The 23,343-nt window shown below is 47.7% G+C and overlaps 2 protein-coding genes across 2 annotated transcripts in view; one reads left to right on the forward strand and one right to left on the reverse strand.

The window, feature by feature from the left end:
* Window positions 1-7,548, reverse strand: part of CCDC148 (coiled-coil domain containing 148) — a 36,737-nt gene extending 29,189 nt beyond the window's left edge. Inside the window, exons 1-7 of the mRNA XM_058809855.1 lie at window positions 7,468-7,548; window positions 5,810-5,931; window positions 2,444-2,547; window positions 1,791-1,873; window positions 1,467-1,630; window positions 1,114-1,209; window positions 842-1,023 (exon numbers count right to left, since the gene is read on the reverse strand). Of these exons, the coding sequence (XP_058665838.1) occupies window positions 842-1,023; window positions 1,114-1,209; window positions 1,467-1,630; window positions 1,791-1,873; window positions 2,444-2,547; window positions 5,810-5,931; window positions 7,468-7,522 (806 nt within the window). The 5' untranslated portion in view covers window positions 7,523-7,548. The remainder of the gene's footprint in view (window positions 1-841; window positions 1,024-1,113; window positions 1,210-1,466; window positions 1,631-1,790; window positions 1,874-2,443; window positions 2,548-5,809; window positions 5,932-7,467) is intronic.
* Window positions 7,549-19,042: 11,494 nt separating this feature from the next.
* The window catches only part of PKP4 (plakophilin 4), a 66,036-nt gene continuing 61,735 nt past the window's right edge, over window positions 19,043-23,343 (forward strand). The window contains exon 1 of the mRNA XM_058809925.1: window positions 19,043-19,118. The gene's annotated coding sequence lies outside the window, so the exon portion shown is untranslated. The remainder of the gene's footprint in view (window positions 19,119-23,343) is intronic.

Consider the following 23,343-nt stretch of genomic DNA (forward strand, 5'->3'; position numbering starts at 1 on the left):
AAAGTCCTGGAGGTGTGTCTTGGAAAAAGACTGTACTTCTCTGTCATAATCTTGCTAGTGTAATTACCATAGAGAAGGAGCAATTTCCGTTCCTGCAAGAGCATATGCAAAGAACATTTGATGCACACCAGATCGTTGGTTCCTTAATCCACCAAACACATTGTTTGTTATTTCAGCTGATCACCCTTGCAAGGCCTGCAAGCTTCACTGCAGCTGTGAGAGCACCGAGTGCCCAAGCCCAGGGCTGGGCAGCGCCTGCCCTGCTTGCACAGAGCAGAGCCACACCGAATGGGACAGCCACCCAGAGCACAGCCCAGGTACTCGGCCCATCCCTGCACAGGTGTGGCAGTACCTGCACAGAGCCACCCAGAGCACAGCCCAGGTACTCGGCCCATCCCTGCACAGGTGTGGCAGTACCTGCACAGAGCACAGCCCAGGCACTCAGCCCATCCCTGCACAGGTGTGGCAGTACTTGCACAGAGCACAGCCCAGGTACTCAGCCCATCCCTGCACAGGTGTGGCAGTACCTGCACAGAGCACAGCCCAGGTACTCAGCCCATCCCTGCACAGGTGTGGCAGTACCTGCACAGAGCACAGCCCAGGCACACAGCTCAGCCCTGCACAGGTGTGGCAGTACCTGCACAGAGCCACCCAGAGCACAGCCCAGGCACACAGCTCAGCCCTGCGCAGGTGTGGCAGTACCTGCACAGAGCCACCCACAGCACCCAGAGCACAGCCCAGGTACTCAGCCCATCCCTGCACAGGTGTGGCAGTACCTGCACAGAGCCACCCAGAGCACAGCCCAGGCACACAGCTCAGCCCTGCACAGGTGTGGCAGTACCTGCACAGAGCCTCCAGCTGCTGATCCACCTGCTGCAGCTTGGCGCCGTAGCCGCGGGCGAGCTCCTGGTACTCCTCCACCACCAGGGCCTGCAGGTCAGGGTAGGGGCACTCCAGAGACACCAGCTCGGGAGGAACTTCAAGGAAAAGCCCGTTTTTATCTTCAGGAGAGTGCTCCAATGCCTGCGATGGAGAAATGCTGCTCAGGGCACTACTCTGCATCTTATTTACCCCTCAATCAACCTCAACTTCAACTCATAAGGAAAAGCTTACGTTTTCTTTGTACTCTTCGAGCTCCCTTTCTAAAGCCAGACTTTCAAGGATGAGACCTTCCAAAATTGCCTTCTGTTGATTCTTCATAAATTTGATCTATTTCATGAAACACGTTACTGTTACTCTTTCTCTTGCTATAATATGAAAACTCTTATTTAGAAACAGAGTCAGATTTCCAGCCCTACACTGCTACGGTTTTACAGACTCCGGTGAGCAGATTTACACCATGATAAGAAGGGGGGTTAATGGCTAACTCTGCATGTGAGCTATAATCTCAAAGTTCAACAAAAAATAAATTAAAATGCCAAAAATATGGTGATAGCAAATTGTAAAAATAAAGTTAAAACACCGACCTGCTGTAGCACCTCAGCTGAATTGATCTTGGGTTTCTGACAAGATTCTTTTGAGAGGTAACGCTGCACTTGAGACAGCTTGAGTTTCAGATCCTCCTTGAGCTGCCAGACAGGAACTAAAGTGTTTGTTTGATAAGTGTCCCACTCCTTGGACAGTTTCTGCTCTGTAAGAACATAAAGCTTTCTCAAACACACGAAAGATGTTACACAGCATGTGCTATGTAAATCTAAACCTGTCAAGGAAGGGATTAAAAAACCCAAACAAACAATCAAGATAATGATGACTATAAAAAAGTAATTAAGAAATTAATAAAAAATTCTTACCCAATTCCCTCAAATCAAAAAAGAAGTTGTTCTTATTGCTTTCTTCATCAAGAAAAGTCTTCATTTCTTCTTCTGCTTTTTGCCTGAAGGAAATCAACATGCATTTTGCAGAAAGACCTAATTTCTTATTCATTACATTTGCAAGAATGATGAGCCCCAAATACCCCAATAATTACATTAAAAAGGCGATTCTTTTCCTAGGAAGGTATGAAGTGAAGGCCTTGGACACAAAGGTGGTAAAGGAGCCACAAATGCTCTTGTTGAGTACACAGGGCAGTGCACAAGGGCACTGTTAATGTCCCCTGTTGTGTGACCTCAACACACAGCCTAGAGACAGCCTCTAAAGGAACTAAAAGGCATCTGGAAACTTTTGATATTTTTATATTCTTACAAAGACACAGGCTTCAGATGCTGCAGATCAACTGAACAGCTCTGGGAGCAGCGCTCCCTGTTCTCCCTGCCCTCAGGTGAGCTCCTCGTGTCACAACCCCTCTCCACGTGCATCACAAACCTTCCTTCCCCACACAAAACACCTTCAAATCAGGTATTATAATCTTTTTTTTCTCAGAGTCCCTCAAACCAATTATGCCAGCCCAAAACCACTGTCTGCTGGTCTCTTTAGCAATCACTCATTCAGGGTCCTCAGCCCTTACCTGCTCTCACTCAGTCTTTTATACTCTTGCCACCACACCTGACGATGCTGCTTCAGCAGCATTTGCTCTTTGCTGATTTTTGAAACTTGCTCTGCTTTTTTAATCTGCAGGGAAAATTAAAGGTTGTGTTTTGAACATATTCAACAGCTTTATCAAATGCCTTCACATGGAAACTTTTAAATACAGAATGATAACCTAATAAAAAAAAACCTAATAGCTTTTTTTAAAACTGTGTTTTTCTAAAGAACAATGGGGTCAAATGTAACCAATTTTCATTAAATAAGTTTGTTGCATTTCAAATCACAATTGATGAGAGGAGAAAGTGAAAAAAAAAAAAAAAACCAGTCCATTTTCTTCTTTCCTATCCCATTCCTATGTCCCTGGAAGTAAAGATGAGGAAAGATAAACTGAAGAACAAAAAACACATTTTCTTACAGGTGGGAAGATGAAAGATGAAAATATGCCAAGAAAAAGAATTTCAAGAATGCATTACTAAAAAAGAAGTTTTTTACAAGATCTATCCAATTAGAGAGGCTCTCAAACTGAGAACTTCACAAAAACCTTGCTTCACACTTTGGATAAAACAGGAACACCTGCTTTTGGAGCAGATGGAGTTCCAGCTCAAAGCAGAGGGAAGCCTGCCGGGGGAAGGCTGCTCAAGTGGAACCAGACGACTCTGGCCAGCCAGCAGTGACGGAAAAAGGCTCAGAATCCTGAGGGAAGGGGTTTCCTCCGACCCTTCCCGCTGTCCCGTCTCTGGCCTGGGGGCACGCCAAGGACAGAGCTCCTGCCCGCGTTCCTTGGGGCTCCTGCACCGACCCTCTGTCCCCTCCCCAGCTCCCCCTCACACGGACACAACCTCGTCCTGCGCCACAACTGCAGCGAGGCAAGAAAAACACACGGGCAGGCCTTGTGTTCGTTCACATCAGGGAGAAACGAACAAAGATCTCACCCCACATCCAGTCCAGCAAAGCAGTGATGTTTCGGGTCAAAACTGCTGGGACTCCACTTGGCTCAGCTGGAAACAACCTGCAGCTTTCTGCCCAGGGCAAAGCTGCACAAAGCCACCAGGACCCCTCCGTGTCCATGCCACCAGAGCACTGAGCAAACACACCCAGAGACACAGATGTGTCTCCTCTCCTGCCATCCCACACCCAGAGACAGACGTGTCCCCAGCATGGCCCCTCTCCTGCCATCCCACACCCACAGACGTGTCCCCTCTCCTGCCATCCCACACCCACAGACGTGTCCCCTGTCCTGCCATCCCAGAGACAGATGTGTCCCCAGCGTGTCCCCTGTCCTGCCCCTCTCCTGGGGACACCAGCGGGAAAAGGTGGAATTGCTCTTTGCAGCACTCACATGGACAAGGAGGGGCTTGAAAACTGCAATCACAGGGCCTCAGCCAGCCACCAACAAAGCTGAAATCCTGCTCCAGACACAAACCCAGCTCAGATAAGCTGAGTCCACCTGAAATCCTGCTCCAGACACACAAACCCAGCTCAGATAAGCTGAGTCTACCTGAAATCCTGCTCCAGACACAAACCCAGCTCAGATAAGCTGAGTCCAGAGCCTGTGGGTGAGCTCACCTGAAATCCTGCTCCAGACACACAAACCCAGCTCAGATAAGCTGAGTCCACCTGAAATCCTGCTCCAGACACACAAACCCAGCTCAGATAAGCTGAGTCTACCTGAAATCCTGCTCCAGACACAAACCCAGCTCAGATAAGCTGAGTCCACCTGAAATCCTGCTCCAGACACACAAACCCAGCTCACATAAGCTGAGTCCACCTGAAATCCTGCTCCAGACACACAAACCCAGCTCACATAAGCTGAGTCCAGAGCCTGTGGGTGAGCTCACCTGGCTCCTGGACAGCCACACGGGGAGAACCCCACTGGAAGGGGGCTGATGCTCCTGCGTGGCACCAAACCTGCCCTGAGGCTGCTCCTGGGCGAGCAGCTCCCTTGGGGACACTGTGGGGACACCGTGGGGACACCGTGTGCCCGTGCCTGGGACACCAGGTGGGCTGGGCTGCAGCTTCAACACACGAGTTCCACGCCTTCAGTCGCTGTGTTACAATACCTTCGCATCAAAGATAATGTCTTGCTTTTATTGCTTACATATTTCCACACTCTAAAAGTTAGTTATAGTTTCCTCTATTTCATGAAACATTACTGTTACTTCTTTCTCTTGTTACAATATGAAAATCTTATATGAAATCAGACTTAGCAAACAGAATACTGTATTTAAAGCAATTTGAAAATAGTTACATCTGCAAACCAATTCTAAGTGAACTAAAATTTGAAAATAGTTACATCTGCAAACCAATTCTAAGTGAACTAAAACTAAGTGAAACAAAAGTTGAAGTACCTTTATATGTAAAGTTCAACATGCTCTTGAAATTATTTCACAGCAACAGCATTGCCATTTATGTATAACTGCTGCAATATTACCTTTTTTCCCTGTTGGGCTGTCTTTTTATTTCTTAAGCAGTCAGCAGCTGATTTACCATTTGTTTCTTTGCTTCTACCTCAAAGGAAGAAGAGCCCAGCTCTTCAAAATCTGAATGGCTTGAATCAGATGTGTTCCACCTACTGTGTTCCACCTCCCACAAAAAGTAGTAGGTGGAACACATACTAGTCTCTCTGGAGTTTCCACCATACATATTTTACTACCTACTCAGTTGGAAAACACTTGAGAAGGTGAAAAAACAAAAGAAAGATGAAAACATAAAGCTTGAATGAATTCAGTAGAATTTGGTATTGCCAATCCATGACCAATATCTGCCAGAATTGTTGATATATGATACTTATGTGCACTAAAGAAGCAAAATAATAATAATAATAATTTATAGTGTATTTTTTTCTCTCTCATTCACCCACCCTTCCCTAGCATTAAATAAGGCTCCTCTTGTCTTTACCCCTTGAGATGTTCTGCACTAATTTATACCTGTCTGCTCCACATTTGCATTTTATGGCGATTAAACATTTTTAATCTTCTTTGTAAGACCTACCCTCCACTTGAGTTTTGGAAATCCTCACTTCATTTCTTTTTGTTTGGCTTTTTTTTCTGGATCAGCCTTCCCTTCTCATTTAATCACTCAAATTCTTCATTGCCCCCAGGATTATGTAATAAATTTGGGTGAATTTCCTCAAGGCAGTAAAACACAGATTTTTCTTGTCTTTTGAGGAAGTAGAATCCACACATACCTTGCATCCCTGATCCAACAAAGTCCCCACATTGACATTAACACGTCCAAATCCCAGTATAGCTATGATAAACTTTCATATCTGACCCCCTCTGGCTGAAAGAAATAAGGTCATTGAATTTCAAAAGCATTCACATTACAAATAAAACAAAAATCATACCTTTAACTGAATTTGTGCAGAGGCCATTTTTGCCTCTGCAGCGAGTTCATACAAATGTTTGTAGTCAACAGGTTTGTACTTCTGGCTGCAAGGAGCATTTCTGGCAGGAACCACCAAATTGCCTAGTTATCATATAAAACACACAAGGACATTTCAATTTCTCAAGAAATAATTTAAGTGCAAGGCATAAAATGAAAGCTCTACAGATAGAAATCAGAACCAATGTTTTCAACACTAGAAGTTTTCATACCAATATTGTTAGTTGGTGAATGACAATTTGAAACAAACAAACTAATACACTAACATCAAAATTATATAAGAAACAGTAACCAGTTGTTTGTTTACAAAAAGTTAATTTGCCAAGTCTTTAGTTTACATGTGAATTTAGTTATCAATTCATTTTAAACTGCATTTACAGGCATTGTAATAACTTCTAATACAGATATACCTAAATTTCAATAAATGCATCCTTCTTGCACTGATTGGAAAGCTGCCCCAATGGTTTTTGTAACCTATGGGTTGAGCAGCAGGAGTAGTTTTTTCTGGAAGGTATAAATTTGAGGTACAATTACAATTGTAAATGAACTACCTGAACTCTTGCCCTGGCACACAGATACTCAGTCATTCCACATAAGCTAGGAGGCTTACAGGGATCAGGGATGGGCATTTCCTTACAATCTCTGCTTTGGTTTTCCTTGGTAGTGAAATTGGCTGTTATGTTTCACATTCCCTACTAAGCTCTGTGGCTGGCAGTGCTGTGCCTGACATGTGGTTTCACAGAGGGGCAAAAGGTAAAATAATTCCTGCAGGGCCATCCCAGGGCGCTCCTTCAAGCCTCCCCCAGGGTTTCCATTTGCTGCATGCCCACACCAAGCTGACAGCACCTCTCCAGATGATGCCTCACTGGGAAGGGCTTTTCCAAGCCCCCTGCCCTGGGACAGGCACTGAATGGACAGGAGCAGCCCTGGGGAGAGCAGCTTGGGGATCCTGTGGGCAAAAATCTGGGCATGAACTGGCAGGGAGCCCAGCAAGCCAGCCTGGGCCTGGCCTGCAGGAGAGGCAGCGTGGAATTCTGGAATTCAGTTATTGACTCATTTGATGAATGGTGCTGGGGTAGGTGCTCTGCCCCTCTGCAGAGACCAACACTGAGCTCCAGGACACAGGGGGACAGAAACCTGGCCCAGAGACCCTGGAAATGGCTGGAACATTTCTCCTGCGAAGACAGGCTGACAGAGGAGGGGATGTTCGGCCAGAGGACACTGCACACAAACTTCATTGCAGCCTCTTGGTATGTAAAGGGGGCTTCCATGGGAAACAGAAAGGCTCTTCACCAGGATCTGCAGTGACAGCCTGGAAGGAGGGTTGGTACAGAGAGGAACTAAAGGAGGAATTGTTCCCTGGCAGGGTGGGCAGGGCTGGCACAGCTGTGGCTGCCCTGCATCCCTGGCAGTGCCCAGGGCCAGGCTGGACACTGGGGCTGGGGCACCTGGGACAGGGGGAGGTGTCCCTGCCATGGCAGGGTGGCACTGGGTGGGCTTTGAGGTCCCTTCCAACTCAAACCATAACCAGGGTGCTATAATAGCTCCTACATGAGGCTATTCATTGCAGAGTATTTCATAAGGAGTCAACAAAACAATTAAACATGATAGCATACATACCTTCACCACCAATCCCATGAGCTAAAAACAATGCTCCATCGTCCAGTTCATCCATTTTTATTTTTTATGTATTTTTATACCTGTTGAGAAACAAACATAGGTTTTGAGAACACCAACATTGTGGATGCAATCTAAAAACACTTTCAAAAATATCTATTGTTTTTTGAGAAGAGGTACATCTCACTTAAAATGTAATTAGACAAATTCCTCCAGTTTATCTTTCATTTTAGGAGAGATTTCATGTGCCTCATACCATTTAGCAGCCAGGAAAAGAAAATACTATTTCCTTGATGAATTTGTAATGCTGTGACATAGCTCATCTATTCCTTGCTTTATGCTTTTCAAAATATGAGTCCCTCAATCCAAACGTCAGATCAGGTTTTAACGTGTGCTTTGCTTTATAGAAATTAAGCCTGGAAAGATCAGTCTTTCCTTCTTTTGGAGACTGCCCAGGTCCCTTTAACCCCTCTGTAGCAACACCTGTGAAACCAGGGCAGTTATTTGGGCAGCAGTGGCTCAGCTCCTGGTGAGCAGCACGCATCAGGCACCCACATCATCGTGGGTCAAACGGGATGTGTCACATGCAATAAGTTACACAACACAGTAAAAAAATGTCTTGCATGTGCCAGACCCCTTACTTTCAATTAAGCATGCATTGGTGTCATCCCAGGTCTGGCACAGAAATAAAAGCAATAGTCCCACCTGAGGTGCTTCAGCTGAACTGAACCAACAGCTGAGTCACACCAGAAAGGAAAGGCCATGTCCAGCAAGGCTCCCCACGAACCCCCTCCCTCAAACCCAGCCACACTGTGACAAAATTTCATACACACAAAATTCCAGCTCTTTGTCACACCTTTGACAGTTACCTGGTCCCACAGCAAGCAGCAACACAGCAAATAGTAGAGCAGCAAAATTTGTTCATTTGTGGAGCTATTTCCTCACTGTTTTAGTAGGATGAGCTGGTCTATCGCTACAAATTCCAAGGATGGCACAATGCAACAGGAAGGTGGGAAGGCAGACCAGCAGAAGAAATGTAAGGGGGACTGTTCTGACAGAGAGCTATTAATATCAGCCAAATAAAAAGGTGAGACTGCAGCTGAAGACAGTTTACAGTGCACTTTGCTGTGAGCTGTTTGGCACTCTGCATCCAGCCCTCTGCTATAGACAGTCTTCCTGTGCCTGCTTTTTGTGTTTTCTGATCATCTGGGCACTGCTTCTACTGACAAACTTGGGGAGGGAGTACCACAGTAACTCTCATCTACACCATACAGTGAGGGCAGAAATAACACTGATGGAAAATTGGGCATACTCAAAGCCCTAAGAAGATTGGATGCATCACAGGCACTTCCCTCTATTAAAACCTTTTATTACTGTTCCCTGTGCAGCTGCCGCATCAGCGTCACTCTCCTGCATTACACATTTGGGGAGCCATCATCCTAATCTGGGCCCATCTGGCCAGCTTTAAATGACAAGCTTCTAACACAAGACACGCTGTCCTTTTGGAAAAATAACTATGGATACCAGAAAGATTAGCAGCAGCAGAGCTACCCCTCTGCGTTATTTATTTATTTGTTCATTTCGCAAATTGTTAATACCTTCTTTCTGCTGACATGTTTCTGATTTCATGTAGTATTTGAGCAAAACTTCACACATATTAAACACATATTAACCTTAGCTTCACCTCCTTTCACAAGAAACCAGGAATATATCTCGAGAACAGAACTGATGCAAAAAATTTACTGGCCATTTTCTGTAAATTTAGGGCTACTGTACTTGATGAGCCAAGTCCTTAATCCCTTCTAGCCAACCCATTTCTCCCTTCCACAATGATGTCATACGTTTGTATTTGATCTCAGCCTTTCACAGGCATTATTTTCTGTTATTCAACATTATGAACTAACTAAAACACTGAAAGTGAATGCTAAGATGGTTCTGGAAAAGGACAAGATCCATATAGATCTGCATTCAGTAGCTTCAGTAACTAATAAACATACTAATCAAAATGATAAAGGCACTGCTAGTTACATTTATTTCTGCTTTAATGCAGATATAGTTAGAAACCTCTCAAATACTGTAGAGGTCCATCTAAGCCCAAATTCCAATACTTTGCTCAAACTTCATTGCAGGCACTAGTCTGGAAGTCTTGATGCATCTTAAAAAGAAAAAGTGCACAAGATCAGCCAGCCACCAGGCAGAAGTCCTTGTACATGGAAATCTGCCCCCCAAGAATGCCAAGTCAGCTCTACCTGCCGCCAAAAGCAGCTAAATATTTCAGCAGCAGTACAAAGCACAAGGTTTACCAAATCTCTTCTTCTGCTCCTTTGACAATTTAGCATTTCACTATTCACTGAACTCTTTTAGGCAATAAAAACAGTCTCCTAAAAGATTTCATCTCCAATTCAACCAAACTCTTCAGTACATTCTTAATGTGAGCCCTTGCTCGTGTCTGAGGTATGTGACCTATGTTTATTCTTACATATGCAAATAGCCAATGTTGAGGCAAGACTCTCCTTCGTTTAATTTAAATAGAAATTAAACTCCCCAGCGTCAGCCAGCATTCCTGGAAGAAGCCAAGCCTGGTGCCTGCCACATTCTGCTCCTGGGGATGAGCCAGGCCCAGCTCCACAGGTCAGTGCTCCCAGTGAGTTTCACCAGGGATTTAAAAGAGCCTAATCCCACTGTCTCCATTCAACAAGTTGTTTGCATGCATAAACCTTTGCAGATCTGGGTCACCGGTGCCATTTTCCCTTGCAGCTAAAGTGCTGCTCATCAAGTGAGGGACAGATGGATTTCTGGCAGGGAGGCACAGTGCTTAACGAGCCAGACGTGCCTTTTGAAACACAATTTCTTGTGCATGTTTTAAATCACTCACGTTATCAAATGCAAAAATCAATAGTATGAATCAAGTCTTCACAAAAGGGAATTCGGTAGCATCTCCAGGGGCAGTGCAGCAGGTGCTCCTCGGGTTTGTGTGAAGGAAGGCTGCAGAACCCTGTGACAGCAGGTGCCACAGCCCTGTCCATGGCTCACCGGGTGTACTGCTGGGGCTGCACCACCAGAGAGCCAGAGCTGAACCACAGACCCACTGAGAGCAGCGTCACCGGGAGCTGGGATTGTACTTTACAGCAGAGGTTCCTAGAAAACACAAACTCGGGAAAAATCCCCAAATTCAGGAGTCCCTTATTCTCAGTGCTCTCTTTTGGATATCTGGCTGTGTCTTGAACATTTTGTGGAAGGCTTTTAAAAAGATTTTCAAGTTTAATGGAAACGTTAATCACTTAGTTACTGCATGCTTTCATTTAAAAAAAAGCATATTAATATGCAGTTTTTGAACCCTCTGATCCTAATTATTGTTAAGGAAAAGAGGCAAAGATTTACTCCCATTGTAGGGTGTGGAGTACAAATAACAAACAAATAATGAGCTTGATCCCTTAATCAGATCCTTTCTGTTCTAGTTGAACTAACTATCTGAAAATGGCACCCATCCAGAATGTGTTAATCTTGCAGCAGTCAATCCTTTCCACAGGAAGAAAATACACAGCATAATACTTCTATCATTCGGTGCCAAAACAGTTTCTAGAAAAGTCCCATCGTTTGATTGTAATTTAAATTTACATTCCCCTAAAGAAAGAATTATAGCTCTCTTTGAAATAAAGTCAAGTCTCAGAAATGGTATGTTCCCAAAAGAGACACAGTCCTTTTTGTCTATGATAATCTCATTACTTCCTCATTAAGTAAAACTTAATCCAAATTAGGAAGATCAATTTGAGTAACACTTAAAACAATCAGCTTCATGGACTGCTCTGTCACACTGCAGGGGTAGGGAATAGCTCATCTGCTTTCTGAGGATCTGCACATCACAAGGGAACTCCACTTCCCCTCCATTCTTGGAATATTCTTAGAAAATCCAAGAGAAAATAAACTTTAGGAATACTTAGAAAAAACAAACAGATAAAAAAGGAAGTAAATGCTTTAGAAGTTGGTAAGTTGACACAAAAAGGGTAGGAAATGAAGTCACCATGTCACCTTGGATCAAGTGAGTCAGCTGGCATTTTATGTTGTTTAGTTTCAAAGAAAACATGCACAACCCATTTCCAGTGACCAGACACAGCTGGCCTGCTGCAGCGAGCACACCTGGCAATTGCAAGGTTTAAATGAAAGAGCATGAAATGAGAAAGTGCTCTGATGCTGTGAGTATTTAATCATAGAACATGGGGGGTTGGATCTGAAAGCTCCTCCAGCTTCCCCTGCCCCAGGTGCTGCAGCCCCAGTGTCCAGCCTGGCCTGGGCACTGCCAGGGATCCAGGGCAGCCACAGCTGCTCTGGCAATGCCTGGCATGTGCCTGCACAAACATGGACAAAGTCCAGCTTGGCTGAGCTAAAGGCAAAAATTCTGAGGCATCATTTACAGAAACTTACAAGAAATTTCTGTAACACAAGAGATTTGCAGAATTTTGTCATATGTTGTTTTTATTAAGGTTCTGTTTTGATTTCTATTTATTACCTCCATGTACAACAAAAGCTAGGAAATGAAACAATATGCATGAATATATGAAAGAATGATTGGAAGACATGAGGCCAAGTTATCCATTACAGGACCATAAAATTTTCTCCATTACTTAAGACATAATGAACGTTTAGTTAAATTGACCTGTGACTGCCTGGCCCCTAAAGCATACCTGCTATTGCCTAGGCTGTGTGCAAAGGCTTGTTTGGAATGGTGCAGCAAGCAACTCACCCCTCTGCTGCTCTGTATGCATCAGAAAAAACACTTAAATCTATAGAATTCACTTAGCACAACAGAAGCAAAGATGCTGTTACACAAAACTGCAGAGAATCAACATTCCCTGCAATACAACAAAGTACCTGGGCTTTGCACTTCTATTATCAAGAGGCAGAGGCAGGATTTGCACTGTACCACAGGGATTGCAGAAACAGATTCCACATGTAACACCACTGGGCCAGTGGAATAAGGATGCAATTTTACAGGCAGGGTTAATGAAGGAGCTAGACCTCAAAAGGAGCTGCAATAGATCAGTGTGTTCTGCAAGAAGCATCACATGTACTGAACCATCAGATACTGAAACAGTCAATACTAAGTAGTAGCAGAAGTTCAATGGAAGACAGTTTAAGAAGCTCAGAGCAGGTTGAAGCCACTGAGTCAGTTTAAAAGGAAAAAAAGAAGAACAAAAACATACTGAAGACTGGACTTAAAAAAATCTGTGCAACATATTTAATAACTGGATTCCAGTTGTTAAATCACAGCCGCATTGCTCTTCAGGTAAACCAGCCAATGTGATTTTGTTTCCATTGCTGCAAAATGCACAAGTGGAAATACACAGTTTGAGAGTCATGATTGCTTTATTTTCTGTATCTAGCTAGGTCTCAGATTTTGTCAAAGCAAGAAGGGAAACAGGAATCAGGTTCCTTATTTAAGGAATTAAAAAGGTAATTTTAAGTTTTCCTCACCTTTTGCACTTGCCTCTGCCTTTACTGTTGCCTTTTGTGCAGTATTTTTAATGAAAGTATTTCCTCCTACCCCATTTTCATGCTAGCTTAGTTACTGATGTTTTTTACCTAACAAACCCAAACCTGTGTGGAAGGGTTCCCTACCCCACTGCTGGAGGCCTCTGCCTCGCAGCCCTGCTGACAGACCAATTTCTGCACGCATTTCCCAACGCACTGCAGGCACAAGTCAGCTGGCTTGGTCCGTGTTGCTGGCAGAACAGTCTTACAGTGCTTCAAGAGCATGAGGCCCTGTCTGAATAAGCCCAGTTTCTGCTCAAGCCAGGACATTTTTATTCCCAGTTTAAGCCAGAGAAGCAGCGGCCGTGTGGAGCTGCAGCCCTTGCCCACTGACACTCCGGAGCACTCCTGCATCTCACCCGCCCGAGTGCAGGTGGGACACAGCCAGGGCACGCCCCGGGGGCAGAGAGGGCCCTGAGGGACCCTGTGGGGCAGCACTGGCACCAACTACTCTGTGGCACTGCCCTTTAGCCAGCACAGATGATTTTTGTCTGAGCAGGGCAGTGGGAGCCAGAGCACAACGTTTGTCTGCAGCCTGTGAGAGACAAGCCAGAGGGACAGATAATTCATGTGATTTAGGAGCCACTGCAGCTTATTTTATCAGGAGCATCAGTATCATTTTGTACAGCTTTTGCCAGCTCTGCTAGGCCAAATTCCCAGAGTTATGTGCAGGGAAGCATTTGGCACAACTTCACTTTAAATTATTGCATAATGCTGTCTGATATCTTACTACAAAAAGCAACTCATTCTTGTCTGGGGCCTCACAGTCACAGCCATCAGAAATGTACAGTCCATAAACATGAATTAAATAATCTTTCTGCATATACACTCTCTTTGTAGCCTCCTTATTCAAAAGTATCTCTAGATTTCAGCCTGACATTCTGTATCCCTGGTCTGGTAAGAAAGATTACAATTTGGTTAATTTCTCAACATTTTTTCCAGCCTCATATACAAACTAGTAAGAAGATAGGTAATATTTCGTTCAGCAACTGCAGCAGTTGGTAGAAACTGCAAAGGATTTTAGCAGACCTTCCCCTGTCCTTGAGCAGATAGAAGTACCTGCATTGCCCGGAGCTGGGGGGCTGAGGGATTTTTTATTTCTTTGTGGGTGGGCTTTGGGGAGAGTTGTTTGGGCTTTGGTTGTTTTTGGTTTGTTTGGGGGTTTTTAAAGGTTTTTTTACATGACAATTACAAGCTTAGGACTGAAAACCCACAGACCAGACCAGCTGCTGATGACCTTGTCTTTACTGGACATCTCACTCGGCATTTCCTGCCATCTTTTCTCCAAATCCTTCCCTTGGCTGTTGCCAAGCTGCCTGCTTATTTCCAGTGCTGCAGTATCCTGGAGGAGCGCTGACTTACAGGTGCACACCTGATTTCGCCATTAGCTGGCTCCAGCAGCACAGCTCACCTAGGGACAGCCCTTCTCGTGCTGCCCCACACACAACGCCCTCCCTGCGCTCCTGGGACCGTGCTACAGCTGAAACAATGCTGGGACAGGATTCACGGGGCTTGCCAGGACAGGGGACTGAGCTACAGCACAGGGCAGCAAGCTGCTGCTCCTGGAACCCCCTCCATCCTGCTGGAACAGGTACCCAGGGCAAGAGGAGCCCCCACTCCCGCTGCGCACGGGTGCTCGCACATTCCTTGTGCAGGCATCGCGGGCAGCAACGGCAGCTCTGGAAAATTGATCCAAATGAGAAAACAAGGGCATGTATGTTGTCATCTTATTGCAAAAGTTCCATACCCGTTTGGTGATTTCTCATGGACAGCTCCTCACAGCACTGACTCCTTCTTCACAGCACAGCCAACAAACTCCAGCTCTCTTCACCACCAGCTAACCCACTCTTTTGTAGCACTCATGCTTATTGGACACAGCTGTGGCCTATTAAGGGCAGGCTTGTTCCTAATCCTTGGTAATTAGTACAGCTGCAGCTCCTCAGGGGTGAGATTACCTTCTGCACTATCTTTATTTTCTCGCATCCTATCCCCCCACACATGTACGCCAGGGAGGCTCCTGGGGAAGCGGGACCCGTTCCACAATGCAGCTCCCTGCATGGCTGAAGGATCCTGTTGCTGGCACTGGGAAAGCTGCAGAGGGCGTTATCAGTGTCATTACAGGGCGTTATTGTCCTTCCCGGGGCAGCTGGGCTTGAGCCAGAGCACGGGGCCCTGCAAGGAGGGCCGGTGGTCATGCTGAGCATTGTGCATCACCTACAAGCAAATACTCCCACCCGATGCTTCAAAGCCATGCAAGAAAGAAGGAAAGTGCAAACAACCTGTCAGTATCCAATAGTTTTTCCTCACTATTTTGTTTTACCATTGGGAAAGAGTAATATCTACCCACAGCAGAGCAGTAATTTTGAATGGCACTGTCTGAAACAGAACATTTCTATACAAGCTCTCAATGAAAAAGCAAAGTGTCAGCCTACCACTTTCCTCAGAAATATACCTGTTAGGTGCCTAACCTCCCCAGTGAAACAATGAAAAGCAGAACATTTAGTGCTTTCTATACCAAATGAAATTACAGTTTCAAAATTACCCAAAATCAATTGTATTGTGATTGACTGAGTTGCTGTGACATCAACACAATGGCTTGCAGTAACTTTTGAAACCAAATTGTAGGTTTTAATGAGAGGAAAAACCCCACAAATCTAAATAACTCCCCCTGTGAATGCTAAACAGCTGTTCATGGCTTGTGTTAGCCTGCCATGTCATCACTCTTTTCTCCAGGTATTTTTTCCCCCAAACCTTCATAATTTCAGTATCTGGAAGAGATTACAGTTAAAGCAGGTAGCATTAAAAAGCTTCCAGCAGAAACCAAACCCCACCCCCAGCCTCCCCCAAATAACCACCCAAAACCAAACCAACCTAATTCACAGGAACAAAACAAAAAACAGAAAAAAAGAGAAAAACAAGACAAAACAAAAAAAAAAAAACCATCAAGAAACAAAGCAACACTGTTTTTGTGACTGATATTTATCACTGAAATTAAAAGATAGGCATGTTAATATTGTGCAAGGGCTGTAAACGTGTGTGGAACATATATATAAACAAGACTCGATTAAGGATAAATTTCAGGATAGATTAAACAAAGCAGAAAAACATATTAATGACTGGAAATGCTGAAGAAGCACAACAGCAGCAAAACAACTAGCAAATACCTGTTAACAACATTGCCATCTGAAGCACTGAAAGGTGAGCACAGTCAGTCGAAGGGACCAGATTTAAGGCTCAAGAGAAACCAGTACAGTCCCAAAGGAAAACGTGAGACTAGGCTGTTAGGAATTGCAAACATAGTGGAATCATGGCTTCCCAAATGAGAATGATACAGACATCACACTTGCAAGTCGCATCCAGAAGAAGGTGAATAAAAAGAAAATGCATTTGTTTGTTGCCAATTTTAAAAATTATGTAAGAATTTAAGGATGTTTTTGACAAAGGCCACTTTCAGCTAATAGGATAAGAAATCAAAGAATCAGCCTCCGTGCGGCCCTTTGCATTGGAAAGTTAACACAGGGTGCCTTTGCATAGCCTGTGTCATCCCTGTTGGACAGGGCTGCTGCACTGGGACACACAGCAGGCAATTAGATAATGTATTGGCTGCTCAGGGTGCCAAAACAAATACACCAGCTATGAGGGGATGACTAATACCAGACAGAATGAAACAGCCTTCCTCACTGACAGTCATTCAACAGATTTCCAAATCTGACAGAACCTCAAAATGTTACTTTCAATTCTTTGTACTTCTTTTGTGCCAAAACAAACTGACTCGAGTTCCCCTTCTCCTTCCCAACAGCATTTCTTACCCTTTCCCATCCCACCCCAGCAGGAAACTCTACAGCACAGCCAGACTCTGCAGTGCATGGCTCTGCAGGGCACCTGGGGCAGCCTGTTCTGATCACCCGGGGCCAGCCAGAACCGGGAGGGCTGGGGATCCTGGGGATGGCACTGTGCCACACCTGCCCCAGGCTGTGCCCTCCACAGGCAGGAATTGTCCCTTCTACTGAGGGGCAAGTGAGCCTTTCCCAAAAGCTGTTATCTGTGAGACCCAAGCCAGCATAATAGGAACACCCAAATTACAGGTGAAAACCAGCTGAGACTGACTTGAAGCTAATTTAATTAATCCAGTACACCTTCGGTAAAACCAACCTTGCAACTAAGGAAGGTCACAGTTCTCACACATCCTGCACTTTCTCTTCCCTTTATTCCAGATCTAGTTAGTTCACATTTTATCTTTCCTTCACTCCAGATCTCCACTCTCATTTGACCCTTTCACCACTTATTTTATTTCACACCTACTACTCTTTATTTTCCTAAGTTTCTACTGTCATTCCCCTCAGCTTCTGTTTCCCATTTCCTAGACAGAGACCACCATTTTGGTTTGGTAATATTTCATATGTAGTTCACATGGTATAAATCATGAGATTTTTCAGAGCAGTGAGGACTCAAAACTCCTGTTTACAGCTGCCAAGCATTTTCCATGTGGATATCATCATAATGTAGGAGTTCCTACTGCATTATTCAACATACAAATAATTATACAAATAGCAACAAAGACCTCAGCGATTAAATATCTTGCCAATAGCCTACACGGTTTGCACGTAGCAGAGTACATTCCAAGTGGGAAATTCAGAGAAGGGACTACATGAGTTTGGAGGTCGCTCTCCATGTCCACCTGCCTCCTCCTTGTTACCCGCAGCTCCCTCCGAAACAGGGGCTAATGATCTACCTGCAGCACCAGCACCAATTAAACCCCATCACGAGTTCATGTGTCCTTATGCCTAAAAAAGCCCTATGGTTCGCCCCGTCAAACACTAAACCGAAAAACTGAGCTGGATGGAAAACAGACACGAGTTACAATGCGGATACTCTTGTCACGTTCCTTTACAGCAGGCTTTCTACACCATCCGCATCTACGCGACAGGGGAAGAGGGTGAGTAAAACAACCTCTTGAGACAGCAAGAGCTGCTGATTCAAGTGGCCATTTGGTTTTGGCTCCTCTGAGCCATTTACAGCGTCATTCAATGAAGTGGAGAGTGTCGATCGCTATCGTATCTGCGGGGCGGAAGGAGAGAATAAGTAAATGGAAAACCTAGGCCACACGGGACAGTCTGTTCGGGAAGGAGAGGAATGGCCCCAGCCAGACCCCCGAGACACACCGAGATGGTGAGTCCAGGACATGCATGGGATGCAAAAAGTTCATCAAGCATTTAACACGCCCAAAGCCCGTTATTGAAATGTTTCACGGTGATTTTAGGGATACTGGCTTTTCTTTTCTACGTCTATGATTCCTCACATGCCATCAGGAGAGATCAGCTGCTATTGGAAGCTTAAAACGGTAGGATGTTAAAACCCTATGGAAAGCCTTTTTCCATCTTTCCCAAACACCTGGACTGAGCCCGTGGGGTGTGAGCAGCGCCGCGGGCGGTGCGTTCTGCCGGTACCGGGACACCGCGGCTCACAGGAGCGGCAGGTCGGGCGGGGCCGCGGGCAGCCGGCCGCTCCCAGCTCCCTGCCCAAGCACGGCCGTCCCGCAGCCCGCGGCACACGGTGACGGGCACAGGGCCCGGCTCTGCGGCGCGGCCCCCGAGCTCCGGGCTGCTCCCCGCCCCGCTCCCTCGGCGGCTCCTTCGGCGGGGCGGGCACGCCCGGCCACCGCGGGCTCCCCGCACCGGCCGTTGTGCAACCGGCTGCTCCATCCATCCTCTCACACACCGCTCGCCCCCGCCGCGCTCGGACACTCACCGCGACGGGTCCGGCGGGTGGCGCCGAGCAGCCTCCCGTCCCCGCGGGCTGTCCCGGCGGAGCCGCCCCAGGCACGGGCCGGGCCGGGCCGGGCTGGGGTGGGGTCGAGTCCGTCCCGTCCCGTCCGCGCCGTCTCCCCCGCACGGCATCGGTAACCACGGTAACCTCAAGTTGCACCGCCATTGGCGGGTTTAACGCGGAGCAGCAGCCAATGGGGCGCCGCCCCAGGCCGCGCCTGGCCAATGGGGGTGGGCGCCGGGCCGGGCGGCGCGTGACGCGGCGCGCGGGCGGGGCGGGGTCGGCGGAGCGGGCGGCGGGGCCGCCACCATGGAGACCCCGGGGTAGGGCGGGCGCGCCCGGCGGGGCCGCTCCGCGCGGTGAGTGCGGGGCACGGGGGAGCCGCGGGCTGGGCTGGGGCCACCGCGCGGGAGAGGAGAGGGGGCGGCGGGGCGCGGCGAGGCAGGCGGCAAGGGAGGCGAGGCGGCGGACCCCGCCGGGGTATCGGGGCCGAAGAGCCGTCGTCTCGGGCGGCCCCGCGGGCGGAGCGCCGCGCACTCTCCGTGCCCGCGGGGCCGCTCGGAGCCCGGTGGAGCCGCCCGGAGGGGCCCTGCGGGCGGAGGTGCCGCCGTCCGGCCCCTACCCCGGGCGCCGCGCGGCACCGGGCGGGAGTGCGGAGCCCGGGCCCGCCGGTGTCCGCGGCCGCGCCGTGTGCGTGGGGTGTGCGCGTTGCCGCGGCGGGAGCCGCGAGCCCGGCGGAGCCGCTGCGGGCAGGGCCACCGGGCCTCGCCGTGCCCGCAGCGCCGCGCGGCCCCGGGCGCGGGGCCGGGCGGGGACACGGCGGGGGATGGCGGGGTCGGCGGAGCGGGCGCGGGGAGCCTGCAGCGCCGGGCCCTGCGTGCCCGGTGTGCCCGTACGGGGCGGCCGCGGGGCCCAGCGTCCGCCCCGGTGTCGTCCGGAGTGCCAGGCTTCGGCTGCCGCCCCGGTGCTCCCGGGGGTGCCGGGCCCCGCTGCCGCCCCGATGTTCCTTGCACGGGATTTAAATTTGGATTTTTCACCCTTCGTGTGACCGCGGAACGAGCCGCGCTCCCGTGGCCGAGTACCGGGAGCCCCGGAGCATCCTCGGCCCGCGCCCCGGGAGCGCGGCTCGTGGGGCCGTAGGAACTTGTGGCGGTGTTTTCTCCCCCGTCTCCGATGGCACACGCGGGGCCGGCAGCGGGGCGGCACGTGCAGGGCGCGGGCGCGGCGGGACAGCGGTGGCCCGCGGGGACAGGTGGCCGTGCCCGGCTGGCCGCGCCTCGGGCACGCTGCAGTGTGTGCGAGAACGGAAAGTGCTCTGCAGGTGCCGGTTACCGAGTGCGACTGCCGTGGCTTGGGCTGGGAGAGCTGGGAAATGAAGTCTCGCCGCAATAAAATAACTGCTGATGCTGAACCCAGGCTGTTTCAGCACAGAAGAACCAGAGCTGATGACTCCAGCCCCCTCTGGTCCATTTCTCCTCCCGGCTGACGCTCAGGAGACATCACCAGTTCAGGGGCAGAGAACGGAGTGTTTCTGAAGTGCCTCCGTTTGCCCCATAGACCTTTGTACTTTTTTTTTTTTTTTCTAAATAGCCTCCTGCTCCCTGTTAATTTTACATTAGTCATTGCTTCCAGATTCGACTGTTTGAAGGAAAAGGTGTGGTTGGACTGAAAGCACTACTGTTGCATGAGCTGGCTTTTCAGTTTTTTCAGCATTGACAATTTTTGATAAATTGGAGTTTAGAGATTAGTAGATTACGAGGATGATAATGTTTCCCCCTTAACTAATAACTGTATTTTTGAGGTCAACATCAAATAATTTGTTCATTGCGATAAAGATATGGGAACCTACTAAATGTGCTTGTTTAGTTTATGAGGAGACAGTAATTCAGTCATGTTCATCATATTTAAAGTGGTGGGAGTGTGTGTTGGGAGCAAAAGCTTTTTGTTGTCATTTATATGCCGTAATGTTTCTGTTAAACATTACAATGTTATATGCAAGTAAGTGTAACATGACTGTGAAAGGTAGGTTGCAGTAACTTTCTCCTTCTGTGAACTGCTCTGTTGCTGCTGAAATAAGATGCTATTAATATTTTTAATTAAGGTTGAAAAGCTGATAGGCCCTTTCCAGTAAAAACTGTGTCTTTTTCCCTTTCATCTTGTTAGATGTTCAGCACAAATAGCAGTACTGATACCAGAAGTTCTGCTTTGAAACGCAGTTGGAGAAAGTTTTGTGAGAGTCATCTTCTATGAGAGGGGAGAATTTGTTAATTTCTTAGAATGCCAACAAGAGAACACCTTTTGGAGTTTGCATTTTTATATAGTAATGCAGGATCCTTTTATAATGAACAGTTGAATTCAGTCCCTCAATGTAAGCAAGTTATAGGATGCAGTATCTTTTTATGGAAGCTTCTTGCAATAGCAAAACAGTGTCTGTAGTGCATTTGAAGTATTTTTCATATTCAGTGGTAGCATATGCTATGTACAAATAATAATAATCTTAATTAGTAATGTGCGTTTGCTGTTTAGTGTAGAAATCTGCATGCCCTGATAGAAGACTCTCTGGAGAAATGCTGCATTTTAAATGAACAAAAAACATAAATAAGAACTTCATGTACTTCTGCTTCACTTTATGTAGATTATTTCAATACATTTAGTATAGATGAAGAGCTAAAGCAGTTCTAAACTATGGGGCTGTGTGAGTAATGTCTACCTTTTGTTATGGGGATTTTTTTTCTTAATTTTGATGCTGAAAATAATCAAGTCCTGTAACATTTGGTTATTTGTTTGGTGCATAAAAGCAGTGGCTAGTTCAGGGAGTTCAGTGAGTTTAACAGTAGGCTAGTTTGCTTTAGTACCAGGTTTAGTACTTAGTGTAATGTGGTACAGAAAAGTCTCCTAAAAAAGCAAGTGGAACTTGTGATACTTGTGTGGAAAAGCGTAGTTGTGAGCCTGTCGTTGGCCACGGTCTGTATTGCTCTCAGTCGCTTTTCTGTCACGTTCAGTCGGTCGGTGGGTCCGGTGGGTTCCGTGGAGGTGCTGCGGGTGAGCGGCGGCGCTCGCGGTGCGGCGCAGCAGAGCGGTGCCCGGAGCAGAGCGTGTTCCTGGCAGCCTGCCGTGGGCTCAGACCCCGCTCCAGGAGCTCCCTGCCCTGCAGGAGCAGCCGCTCCCTGTGCCAGGGCTGCCCGGAGCTGCTGGAACAACAACGTGTTCTGCTACCTTGCACAACAAGCATGTGGACATCTCCCCGGGAGCCTGTGTTGGTGCGGGTTCAGAATTTTGGAATTTTCAGCGTTTTTGGTTAGGTTTGGTGCTTTTTTTTTTCTCAAGCAAAAATAAGACATGAAATCCTTATGATTATGGCATGTACTGTCAGTCCAAAGTTAAACTGGTTCCAACTTTAGTAATGAGGTGGGAAAGGAGAAAGGCCGGGCAAAGCTTTGTGTGCAAGTGACCAGAAACCAGATGTGAAACTGGGCTGTTGGGCATGGCCAGTAGCTATCACTTGCTACTTGCCTCTGCCTTGATAGCAATATTGCTGACAGCAAGGCAGTTCAAATGCTAGTGAAGATGGGGAGTAAACACACAACCACAGCCAAGCCCAGAGCCAGGGCCTGTGGAAATGGCCCTTCCCAAGGAGCAGGCTGTGCTGGCCCTGGCAGCAGAACTTGGGAATGGAGCTGGAGGGGATGATGGCACCGAGTGATCTCTGGGCATGCTTGGGAGCTTTGCTGATTCTCAGCTGCTTTTCCTAAGGCCTGCGAGATGTCCTAGTTCATTGGATAACTTCTCATGTTCTTTTATCCAAACAGAATACTCATTTATTCTGCTCGGGGGAGGTTTGCGGAGGGAGGGGAGGAGGTGGATAAAGACAGCCAAAAACTGCCTCTGGTGACCTTCCCAAAGCTTTTGCTTACATAGAAGAAAATCCCAGCGTCTTGTCAGTGAAATCTCTGCAGCTGGCAGCAGCATTCAGACCTTTGCTCCTCTTCCCCTTGCTGCCCTTAGTACCTCTCTCCTTTACTTTGAGGCAGATGACAGAGGCCTGGATTTCAGGAGGAAGGAAGGAGTCCATCACTTTCACAGAAGATTAATTATTTTATTTTTTGATAGTGGAATATCTGACTCTGTCATTGAAAGGGAAGGCTGAAGGAGAAGGGTCTGGGAGTGGTGTGTCACGGTGGCTCAGCTGGGCCATGGGAGGCTGGAGGCCATGGTGCTCAGCCATGGGGCAGCCGTGTGTGTGTCCCGGCCCAGGGAGGCCATGGAATGGCCATGTGTCCAGGCCCAGGGAGGCTGTGGGGCAGCCATGTGTCCAGGGCCAGCCATGTGTCCTGGCCCAGGGAGGCTGTGGAATGGCCGTGTGTCCAGGCCCAAGGAGGCTGTAGAGCAGCCATGTGTCCAGGCCCAGGGAAAATGTAGAGCAGCCGTGTGTCTAGGGCTAGGGAGTCTGTGGGGCAGCCATGTGTCCAGGCCCAGGGAGGATGTGGGGCGGCCGTGTGTCCAGGCCCAGAGAGGCCATGGAATGGCTATGTGTCCAGGCCCAGGGAGGACGTGGGGCAGCCATGTGTCCAGGGCCAGCCATGT

This window comes from Ammospiza caudacuta, chromosome 8 (assembly GCF_027887145.1).
Source record: "Ammospiza caudacuta isolate bAmmCau1 chromosome 8, bAmmCau1.pri, whole genome shotgun sequence".
Classification (NCBI taxonomy): domain Eukaryota; kingdom Metazoa; phylum Chordata; class Aves; order Passeriformes; family Passerellidae; genus Ammospiza; species Ammospiza caudacuta.